Here is a 12,330-nt window from a genome sequence, read left to right on the forward strand (position 1 = left end):
AGTCTCCATGCGAAAGTGCCGCACTTTCAAGGCCCGATTGACCCCTTTGAGGTCGAGGATAGGCCGGACAGAACCTCCTTTCTTTGGTACCACAAAGTAAATGGAGTAACGCCCCTTGCCAAGCTGACTTTCTGGCACCGGAACGACCGCACCCAGGCGGATCAGATTGTCCAAAGTCTGCTGCACTGCCACAGCTTTGACTGGAGACTTGCAGGGAGAGAGTACGAACCCGTCTTTTAAGGGTCGGCAGAACTCTAGCTTGTAGCCGTCTCTGATGACTTCCAGCACCCAAGCGTCTGAAGTTATTGTGGTCCACTCGCCCAGAAACGAGGACAGCCGTCCTCCAATCTGCACTGGGGCGTGGACCAAGACCCCGTCATTGGGTACGAGACCCTGGGGGAGGACCGGAGGGAGCACCTCCGGGACGGCGGTCTCTGCGAAAGGAACGCTGCTTGGGGGAGAAATGCCTCTTAAAGGAAGAGGGGGCAGAAGAACCCGACCTGCCCGGGGCGGTACCGACGGGCTTCCTGAAACCGGCCTCTGGAGGTACCGGGACGAGCACTAGCCCGAGCCCTGACCTCTGGTAACTTCTTGCCCTTAGACGTGCCGAGATCGGTCACGATTTTGTCCAGCTCGACCCCAAAGAGCAGCTTGCCTTTAAAAGGCAACCTAGCCAGGCGGGATTTAGAGGCGTGGTCAGCAGACCAATGTTTCAGCCAAAGCCACCGCCGCGCAGAGACTGTCTGAGCCATGCCTTTAGCTGAGGCTCTCAAGACATCATACAGCAAGTCTGCCAAATAGGCTAAGCCCGATTCCAGGGCTGGCCAATCATCCCTCAAGGAATGATCCGAGGGGGAAGCCCGCTGCACCATAGTCAGGCACGCCCTGGCCACATAGGAGCCGCAAACTGAGGCCTGCAAACTTAAAGCAGCCGCCTCAAAGGACGACCTTAAGGCCGCCTCCAATCTCCTGTCTTGGGCGTCCTTTAGGGCCGTGCCACCTTCCACCGGCAATGCCGTTTTCTTAGTCACCGCAGTGATTAAAGAATCCACGGTAGGCCACAGATAGGCCTCACGTTCACTCACAGCCAAAGGATAGAGGCGGGACATAGCCCTAGCCACTTTAAGGCTCGCTTCTGGGACATCCCATTGAGCCGAAATTAAGGTGTGCATGGCATCATGCACGTGGAAGGTTCTAGGCGGGCGCTTCGTCCCCAGCATAATGGCAGAGCCAACAGGGGCTGAGGGAGAGACGTCCTCCGGAGAGGAAATCTTCAAAGTGTCCATGGCCTGTAACAACAGGTTGGGCAAATCCTCTGGGCGAAAAAGCCGCGCTGCAGAGGGGTCATCCGCTCCATCCGAGCGGGGATCCGTCTCCTCCAAGGAATCCGCAAAGGACCGTTGGGAGACCTCAGACACGCTGCCCTCATCTACATCGGAGGAGACAAATTCCTCCAAGGCCTGGGAATCAACCCGAGGGCGTTTACCTCTGGGAACCTCAACCTCTTTACCAGACGAGGGAGCGGGGGCAGCGTTGTGCATGAGGAAGGCCTGATGCAGCAGCAAAACAAACTCGGGGGAGAAACCCCCCAGACTGTGCACTTCCGCAGCCTGGGCAACAGCCCTAGGCGCACTCTCAACCGGCGCTCGCAACAGCGGGGGAGAGGCCTGCTGCGCATCCAAAATGGCGTCCGGCGCGAAACTCCGCGAAGGAGCCGCGCGGGAAGAACGGCTCTTAACTTTAGCCGCTTCTGTGCCGTCGCCCAAATTAAGGGCGTTCATGGCATTAATGTCTCCAACCTCAAGGGCGGCCCAAGAAGAAGCCGTCCGAGCCGCGTGGCCGGCCAAAATGGCGGAGGCGAGGAGCGGGGGATGGGCGTTTATGGCGGGAAAAACCGCCACGCCGGAGGAAGGACCGGGACATTTATCGGTCACGAAACTGCCACCCAACAAGGGCGAATCAGGCTTTAAGACCCCCGCATCCCCTCTAGAAGCGCTCAAGCGACCCGGGGAGCGACCCTTTGCGCCCTCGCCCTCCAACGCCATGTGCCACGAGGAGAAGAATCGGGGAACCCCCGCCCGCTATAAAAGGTAAAATTACCTGCTGTCCGCTCCGAGTTGTAACGACCTGGTGTCCCAGTGAGTAGCTGCAATAGACGCTTAAATAAACGTCGAAATAAACGCCTTTAAAGACGTTTAAAATTTTTTTTTTTTTTTTTTTTTTTTTAACGGAGCCAGCGGGAGGGGGGAGAAAAGGAGGGACCTGGCACCACCAGGTTTGCACTTGCTCAAAAGAGCCCTCAACCCCAGGCACTCAACAAAACCTAAAAATTAGGCTTGGAGGCCTAGCCAGAGCTGCTGCTGTGTGTGACCACCACCTGCTGAGATAGAGAACATACTGAGGAGTTTCCGGCAGCACATGACCACATATAGGGAGGCAAAAGTTTGCTCTCTATCTCCACCTGCTGGTAGATGGACACAACCCACCAGTCTATGGATTGATCAGCTTGATGATATGGAAAGTTTAATTACACATTGAGTGAAGAAATATTTTCTCCAATTCGTTTTAAATTTACTACATTGTAGCTTCATTGCATGCCCCCTAGTCCTAGAAAAAAAAAAACGAACAACAGGGAGCTCTGGACGCTATGTTAAAAGACTGCATAAAAAGCCACATCTTATTATGTCTTGGATGTCAGACAGGAGATCTCATAAGAAATTCAGGAGTCCAAAGTTTTATTTATTTCCATCCAACTTTGAGACTTTTGCATTCCATCTGTCAACACAATTGCGAGTGCGATTCTGCAAAATCAGTGACCTCAACTCCAGCCAACCATAGAGACTGTTTCCAGAGTTTAGACAGATACCCGCACATGGCACTGGTAACGGAAAAACTATAAATGGTCTGGGGAGGCTTGGCTTCTGTGCCTTTTTTATTGCTTGACATTCGTCTCCCACAGGTTTGTCCAGGTCACTAAGGGCAGGAATACCTTGTGTTGTCTTTCTAGGTAACATTTGTTTATGTTTATTCAGTTGCTTGATATACCACCTTTCCAAACAAATCAAAGTGGTGTACAAATTAAAGAATAAGGAAAGGAGCGCCAATAATCAACAGGACAGCACCAACAAGATTCACAAAGTTGCTAGACAGAAGACTTTGTCACATGCGGTTTGCCAACTGACAATTAAGAGAATTGTGTCAGCTACCTCCTCCTGTCAAACTGGATCAACAGAGGCAATAGAGACTGCTAGGAGGAAAAGGTTAATCCAGATTATTACTTTTGTTGATCAAGGCCTTTGGTATCCAAGGGTCACAAAAAAAAGAAAGGAATAGGGTTGCATGGGCTTTGGTTCCAATGACTAACATTGGAAGGAGCAGGGCAGGCAGCCTTAATAGGTACTAAAGGCTTGGGACATAGGTCCTTCCCTGAGATTTTAAATCAATCATAAGTTCCATGTCTAAGAACAATCCCATCAAAACACACAAGTCTGCGATCCTTCTGCCCTCAAAATGTATAGCAAACACATTGAAGGGGATGGGGCAACATGGCTCAGGGCTCTTGGCCCCCGCCAAACACCACCCCACCAGAACTCCCATAAAAAGGACAGCAGTGGAAGAAAGGAGCACTATTAGAAATCAAAATGGCACTTTCTTCGATTTGTTCTGCTGTGTATTCCTGCCAGGCCCCCTTCCCTTTCACTGAAGGCTGTTTGAAAGAGGATGGCTGAAGCTGGAAACAGAGGGCTTTCAGAGTAGCATAGTAAATACCATCCTGGAGGCCCAGGCCATACATATTCCGTGAATTAGAAAAGAAAGACGGAAGTCCAAAAGACACCTGGCCTGGTTGAAAAGTGAGGTGAAGGAAGCTATTAGGGCTAAAAGAAACGCCTTCAGAAAATGGAAGAAGGAACCGTCTGAAAATAACAAACAGCATAAGGAGTGTCAAAGCAAATGCAAGGCGCAGATTAAGAAGGCCAAGAGGGAGTATGAAAAAAAAAGATAGCATTAGAGGCAAAAAAAATAGTAAAATTTTTTTTTGGTATATTAAAAGCAGGAAGCCGGCAAAAGAATCGGTTGGGCCGCTGGATGACCGAGGGGTAAAAGGGGCGATCAAGGAAGAAAAAGACGTAGCGGAGAGACTGAATGAATTCTTTGCTTCGGTCTTCACCGAGGAAGATTTGGGTGGGATACCGGTGTCGGAAATGGTATTTCAAGTGGACGAGTCGGAGAAACTTACTGACTTCAAGGTAAACCTGGAGGACGTAATGGGGCAGTTCGGCAAACTGAAGAGTAGCAAATCTCCTGGACCGGATGGTATTCATCCTAGAGTACTGATAGAACTGAAAAACGAGCTTGCGGAGCTACTGCTAGTGATATGCAACTTATCCTTAAAATCGAGCGTGGTACCGGAAGATTGGAGGGTGGCCAATGTAACGCCCATTTTTAAAAAAGGCTCCAGGGGAGATCCGGGAAATTATAGACCGGTGAGTCTGACGTCGGTGCCGGGGAAAATGGTAGAGGTTATTATCAAAAACAAAATTACAGAGCACATCCGAGGACATGGATTACTGAGACCAAGTCAGCATGGCTTTTGTATGGGGAAATCTTGCCTGACCAATTTACTTCAATTCTTTGAAGGAGTGAACAAACATGTGGACAAAGGGGAGTCGGTTGATATTGTGTATCTGGATTTTCAAAAGGCGTTTGACAAGGTACCTCATGAAAGGCTACAGAGGAAATTGGAGGGTCATGGGATAGGAGGAAATGTCCTATTGTGGATTAAAAACTGGTTGAAGGATAGGAAACAGAGAGTGGGGTTAAATGGGCAGTATTCACAATGGAGAAGGGTAGTTAGTGGGGTTCCTCAGGGGTCCGTGCTAGGACCGCTGCTTTTTAATATATTTATAAATGATTTAGAGATGGGAGTAACTAGCGAGGTAATTAAATTTGCTGATGACACAAAGTTATTCAAAGTCGTTAAATCGCGACAGGATTGTGAAAAATTACAAGAGGACCTTACAAGACTGGGAGACTGGGCGGCTAAATGGCAGATGATGTTTAATGTGAGCAAGTGCAAGGTGATGCATGTGGGAAAAAAGAACCCGAATTATAGCTACGTCATGCAAGGTTCCACGTTAGGAGTTACGGACCAAGAAAGGGATCTGGGTGTCGTCGTCGATAACACACTGAAACCTTCTGCTCAGTGTGCTGCTGCGGCTAAGAAAGCGAATAGAATGTTGGGTATTATCAGGAAAGGTATGGAAAACAGGTGTGAGGATGTTATAATGCCGTTGTATCGCTCCATGGTGCGACGCACCTTGAGTATTGTGTTCAATTCTGGTCGCCGCATCTCAAGAAAGATATAGTAGAATTGGAAAAGGTGCAGCGAAGGGCGACTAAAATGATAGCGGGGATGGGACGACTTCCCTATGAAGAAAGACTAAGGAGGCTAGGGCTATACAGCTTGGAGAAGAGACGGCTGAGGGGAGACATGATAGAGGTATATAAAATAATGAGTGGAGTGGAACAGGTGGATGTAAAGCGTCTGTTCACGCTTTCCAAAAATACTAGGACTAGGGGGCACGCGATGAAACTACAGTGTAGTAAATTTAAAACAAATCGGAGAAAATTTTTCTTCACCCAACGTGTAATTGAACTCTGGAATTCGTTGCCGGAGAAAGTGGTGAAGGCGGTTAGCTTAGCAGAGTTTAAAAAGGGGTTGGACGGTTTCCTAAAGGACAAGTCCATAAACCGCTACTAAACGGACTTGGAAAACTCCAAAATTCCAGGAACATGTATAGAATGTTTGTACGTTTGGGAAGCTTGCCAGGTGCCCTTGGCCTGGATTGGCCGCTGTCGTGGACAGGATGCTTGGCTCGATGGACCCTTGGTCTTTTCCCAGTATGGCATTACTTATGTACTTATGATGGACAGATACAGACCCACAGAGGTGGCCAGTCATACCTTCATGATAGAACACTGGCTTTACAAACCTGGTAGACCATGCCAACTACATATTGGCAATCACATGATTAAACCAACAATTTACTCTTAATTTCAAAATAAGATGTCTCTTGCTCTCCATACACATTGAGATACAGAACACCTGAACTCATAGCATATCATATGAAAGGTTTTGGCACTGAGGGGGTCCAAAGGCACAGCTACCAGCAGAAGAGTGTCAGAGGACAAACGTTTGTTGTCATGGAAGGAAGAGGTGAAACTAGCAGTGGAAAGAGCATCAGAGGGCAACATAAAAACTTTTCTTTGCTGAGCAAGACTTGGGAAACTGGGAGGCAGCCAGTCTTTAGCAGATCTGCTGCACCATTATTCTTGCTATACTAGGCAAAGCCTAGTGTGCGCATTGGTAAATCCAAGCCTGCAAAGTCCAACATATCCTAGCTGTGAACTATAGGAGCTCAATTGTTTATAAAGTTTGACTACTTATCCAAGTCTAGTGTATTAGAGAGATAATCTGTTTTCTTACCTTTGTTTATATTTCTGTGCCCATGTCAGTCCTCTCACATTTCCTTTTCCTCTGTATATTTCATCTAAAATTCAAAAATGCAATGACAATCACGTTTTCATAAATAAAAATCACTTTTGTTATGTGTCTTTTCAATAATTTTGACCGTAGCTATTTACCCATACGCGACTCTTTAGTTGAGAACGGTAAAGCTTTACATTTATTGATTCCATCGTATTTAGCAAATCTTACCTTGCTGTACTCACCTATATGAACACTTCGTTCACTTACAGACAATAGATTAGTAATCCCACCACCACAAAAGGCTAGATGGGAATCAACTAGAAATTCAGCTTTCTTTTTTCTAGCCCCCTCTCATTGGAATTGTCTCCCTAAGATCATAAGATTAGAAGAGTCCTATGTTCGTTTTCGTAAACTTCTGAAAACATATGTTTCAGAATACATTTGAAAATAATCTGAGTTAAAAGTGAGAAAATATGCAGAATGATTGAGTATACAGTAACATAATAATATGTCTGCTTATGTTGTCTTATGAATGGTTGTCCTTGCTCAATGATATTATTTTTTAGAATGTTCTTTTAGTTTTTGCTATGCTTTCCTATTAACTGATGGATTTCTTATATGTTTTTTAATATGAGATCTTATATTATGATATAAACCGTTCTGTTTTGTGAATGCAATTTGAAACGGTATAGTAAATAAATAAACGATAAAGAAGGAAATAAGCAGGATTTGCAATATGCAATGAGAATGGAATATAGGGTCTCAACTGCCATTACAGCATACTTGATTAACCTAGAATAGACAGACACCACTTTCAGCAGAAAAGGATGGACCATATACAGGGACCTTGAGTCCTCCGTGAAGGACAGATACAGGTCCCAGCAAAACAGTGCCTGCAGCTCAAAGATTCTATGAGCAGAGGTGATAGCTATCAGAAACACTGCCCTGATAGTAAGGTCCATGGTGGAAACAGAGAGCAGAGGCTCCAATGAAAAAAAGAGTTACCCTTTACCTTCCCAAGAAACTGGCCAGAGCAGCCACCTGAATCTTGGAGCTCAGTACCAGCCCCTGATCCAGGTGTAGCTACAGAAACCCCAAAATAAAAATCAGGAATCTGAGCCCTCTAGGGAGACAGGGACTGCTCCCCGCACCAGGATTCAAGAACTCACCTGAACCGGATGTAAACCAGGAACCTAGAGTCTTTCTGAAGCAGAGATGTAGAAGAACCCACATTTCTCCAAATGTCTTCCCCCAACGCCCAAACTGTAAGCCAGAAGGAATACGGATCTTCCATGGCCACCTGCCCTTGCTGGAGCAGACTCCAACCCCTGGGCAGTGAAATAGGATCCTCCACCAGAAGGTGCCGGAGAACCACATACTACGAGGCCAGTCTGGTGCCATCAGTAGGACCAGATGAGGATGACGCGCAATTGACGGCCTATCAGAAGCCATGGAGGGAAGAAGCAGAGGGGCTTCAACAGCCACGGTTGAACCAGAGTGTCTAACACCTGGGATTCTGGCTCCTTCCACCAACTGAAGCTGCACTCCAAATTTACACTGATCCTGGACGCCATAGAGTTGAACTATATAGGGCTCTGGCAATCCAGAATAAGTTTATAGGCCTGTGGCCTCAGTTCCCACCCTCCTGGATCCATGAGGAAGCAATTGAGAACGTCGGCCTGTACCTTGTTCTTGCCTGTGATGGGGCCTACTGAAAGGGCCTGCAGGTAGGTCTTTGCCCACCAACAGACATACTGCCTCCAGGGCTAAGGCCCGACTCCTTGCGCCGTCCTGTTTGTGTATATATGTCACTGCCGTGGCAGTGTCTGACATCACTCTAAATGTTTTCACCCTCAAAGAGCAGTCAAAACTCCAGAAGAGCTAGGTAGACCGCCCGGAACTCCAGAAGACTGAAGGAGCAGGACCCTCCTGGCTCAACCAAGTGCCCTGTGCCCCCCCCCCCCTCAAGCCCAGACAGTGAGCTCCCCAACCAAGACTTGCACTCATGGTGATCAGAACCAACATGGGGGGGGGGGGGGGGGGGGCGCAGACGGACGGGTCCCCTGTTTGAAAGACCTACTCTGCGCAATCCCCGGGGATTTGAGGGCACTGATGCTCAAAGCCAAGAATTCAGGAAGACAGAGCCACACTTCCCCCATATACTTCACCAACTTCTCCAAGTCATCACCAAACAGCAAGCACCCCCTAAAAGGCAGCTGACTCAATCAACAGTGACTGCTGCCACCACTGAGCAGGAGCCAGATGGAAAAGTGTCTTACCTGATAATTTTCTTTCATAGCAGATGAATCCAGAAACTTGTGGGTTATGCTTGTCTACCAGCAGTTGGAGATAGAGAACACAACTGAACTGTGCTATATAGGACAGAATGCATTCTGGTCAGCCAGCTTATAACAAAGCAGAAAGAAAGCATCAACAGAATGTAAACAAACTTCTCCTTCTCTACAAAGAACAGCAATAACTTATTAAGAAATATAACCTGCAGAAACAAGAAAGCAATGCAAGAACCTAAACACAGAAATAAGGCAACAGGACAGCACTGAGGCAGGGGCTCTGGATTCATTTGCTATAACTAAAGTAGAGGAGTGTGGTAGCCGTGTTAGTCCACTCTTAAGGTTATCAATAGAAAGCAAACAAAATTTTATTTTGTTTGATTTCTATTGATAACTATAACTAAAGGAAAGAAAATCAGGCAAGGCATAGTTTTTCCTTTCTTATCAGAGTAGATGAATCCAAAAAGTTATGGGATTAACAAAGCAGTTCTTACTTTGGGTGGGAAACCGAGACAGCCCCTACGAGAACCAATGTACCAAAGGTCACTTCTGATCTAGCAGAGACATCCACCTGATAATGCCTGGAAAATGTGTGTCAGGAGGACCAGGTAGCCAACCAACAGATCTTATTAAGAGAAAAACTGCAAGACTCTGCCCAGGACATGGAAAGTGCTCCAGTAGAATGAGCCTTCACCGACAGTGGATCCGGCCTAGCAGACAACGTATGCTGAAGAAAAGTCCTCCATAACCCAACGTGCTATAGTAGCCTCAGAAGCTGAATCACCTCTATTCAGACTAGAAAATAGGACAAAAAGGTAGTCTGTGTTCACTTTCTGTCTTGCCTCTGAGACAGAAGTAACCTTCTGGAGATCTCCTGGCCTCGAGTAAATTTTTACTCCCCCATGCAGAATTCCAGGCAAGAAAAACTCTGGCTACTAAATAAGTATTAGACAAATGTTTATTCAAACTATCAAAGAAGCCAATCAGTAATTATTGAAATAGTAACAAATAAACTTCCAATACAGTATAATATGTAGCAAATAAAAACAGTTTTCACTGGGAGATGTCAATATGTCCACCTGCTAGTGTAGGTGCATTGAAGCTCACCATCCTCAGTTCTGTTTCCTCTTAAATAATTTTTCCTTTCTTCATTATCTTAATTATAATCACCCTTCCTACCTAATGAATATGCATCTTTCCAGAATATTCTGTTTCCTGTTATGAATCATGTTCCATCAAATGCTATCATTTATTCCCTTATTATATTGGCAGTTAAGGCCTCTCATGCACATCAGCATAAGTTTTCATTTGATAAAGGTTGACCTATGCCCTTGGTATGCACAGTAATCATACTAGCCCCCTCCACCCTCTTGCTTAGCCCATAGCTTTTACCCACACCCACTTACTTCTTCTTATTATCTGGATACAGCAGGTGTCCTTAGTCACAGGAGTCTCTGGCTCTTAGTTGCTGACCAGCAACTTAACACAAGTTAGCACAGGCGAAATGTCAGACCACAGCCTTAGAAAGCTATTTTTCAGAAAAAGCACATTTATAATCCTCTTGCAACTCTTAAGTCTGCTCCCAGCTCAAGAAAAGCAAAATAGCTTATATTAAAATAAAAACTAGAAATATGTATGGTTTGCACCTTTTCATGGCCTTTATGATATACATCTGTTTGCCGGAATTCATTAGTGATCTTGAGATAATGCAAAAGAATTTGATGCACATCTAGGTATAGCAACATGCTATATAATGAAGATACATACCTGTAAGCAGGTATTCTCCGAGTACAGGAGGCTCAATATTCTTACTTGTGGGTCGTCCTCCGCGATGGCCCCAGGAGACCGAAACTTTTGAGAAAAAACTAGAAGTTTGTAGAATGCTCCGTTGCGTGGGCCAAGTGCACCGTGCATGCGCAAGTGGCTTCCTGCCCGCAACGTGAGCGTGACCTAACTAGTTAGATAAAAAGCAAAAACAATATAAGTGGAACAACTCCAACGGGGAGGAGGGAGGGTTGTAAGAATATTGAGTCTGCTGTTCTCTGAGAATACCTGCTACAGGCAGTGCCGTAGCGAGGGCTAATGGCACCCGGGGCAGGTCGCCGCTGCGCACCCCCCCCCGGGTGCAGCACGGCGCAACCCCCCCCTCTGCGGCGCACCCCCCCGGACCGCATTCTTACCTGCGGGAGGGCCGATCCGCCCCGAGTGCACGTCACTCGGAGCTGTGTCGGCCCCGCTGGTTCCCTGCTCTCTCTGCCCTGGAACAGGAAGTAACCTGTTCCGGGGCAGAGAGAGCAGGGAACCAGCGGGGCCGGCACCCCCCCGAGCTCGTGCACCCGGGGCGGACCGCCCCTCCTGCCCCCCTTCCTACGCCACTGGCTACAGGCATGCATCTTCATTTTCTCAGAGGACAAGCAGGCTCAAATTCTTACTTGTGGGGTATCCCTAGCCCTCCAGGCTCACTCAAAACAAAGAACATTGGTCAATTGGGCCTCGCAACTGCGAGGACATAACATGGATTGATCTGAAAACAAAAGCAACTAGGTGAGAGTGCAGCATGGAAAAAAACAGATATGGGCCTAGGAGGGTGGAGTTGGATTCTAAACCCCAGATTCTGCAGCACCGACTGCCCAAACCGACTGTCGCGTTGGGTATCCTACTGAAGGCAGTAGTGAGATGTGGATGTGTGGACCGATGACCATGTTGAAGCCTTGCAAATTTCTTCAATGGAGGCTGACTAAGTGAGCCACTGATGCAGCCATAGCTCTAACAATATGAGCCGTGACATGGCCCTCTAAATTCAGCCCAGTTTAGGCATAAGTGAAGGAAATGCAATCTGCTAGCCAATTGGAGATAGTGCATTTTTTGATGGCCAATCCCATCCTATTGGGACTAAAAGAAGCAAACAGCTGGGCGGACTGTCGATAGGGCTTTGTCCGCTCCTTGTAAAAGGTCAATGCTCTCTTACAGTCCAAGGTGTGCAACTTGCCTCACACCAGGGTGGTTATGTGGACGGGGAAAAATGTTGGCAAGACAATTGACTGGTTCAGATGGAACTCAGACACCACCGTCGGCAAGAACTTAGGTGGGTGCGGAGGAGTACTCTGTTATGGTGAAATTTAATATAAGGAGCATGGACTACTAAGGCTTGGAGCTCACTGACTCTACGAGGTGAAGTAACAGCCATCAAGAAAATGACCTTCCAGGTCAAATACTTCAGATGGCAGGAATTCAGTGGCTCAAAAGGAGCTTTCATCAGCTGGGTGAGAACGACGTTGAGATCCCATGACACTGGTGGAGGTTTGACTGGGGGCTTTGACAAAAGCAAACCTCTCATGAAGCAAACAACTAAAGGCTGTCTGGCGATCGGCTTACCTTCCACACGGTAATGGTATGCACTAATCGCACTAAGATGAACTCTTACAGAGTTGGTCTTAAGACCAGACTAGGACAAATGCAGAAGGTATTCAAGCAGGGTCTGTGTAGGACAAGAGCGAGGATCTAGGGCCTTGCTGTCACACCAGACGGCAAACCTCCGCCATAGAAAGA

The 12,330-nt window shown here is 47.1% G+C and overlaps 1 protein-coding gene across 2 annotated transcripts in view; it reads right to left on the reverse strand.

Annotated features, from left to right (window-relative positions):
• GCNA (germ cell nuclear acidic peptidase) overlaps nucleotides 1–12,330 on the reverse strand; it is a 194,587-nt gene that overhangs the window by 135,612 nt on the left and 46,645 nt on the right. For both annotated transcript variants that reach the window (XM_030208832.1, XM_030208833.1), the window contains exon 3: nucleotides 6,488–6,551. In XM_030208832.1, the coding sequence (XP_030064692.1) occupies nucleotides 6,488–6,551 (64 nt within the window). The remainder of the gene's footprint in view (nucleotides 1–6,487; nucleotides 6,552–12,330) is intronic.

Source organism: Microcaecilia unicolor, chromosome 7 (genome assembly GCF_901765095.1).
Source record: "Microcaecilia unicolor chromosome 7, aMicUni1.1, whole genome shotgun sequence".
NCBI lineage: Eukaryota > Metazoa > Chordata > Amphibia > Gymnophiona > Siphonopidae > Microcaecilia > Microcaecilia unicolor.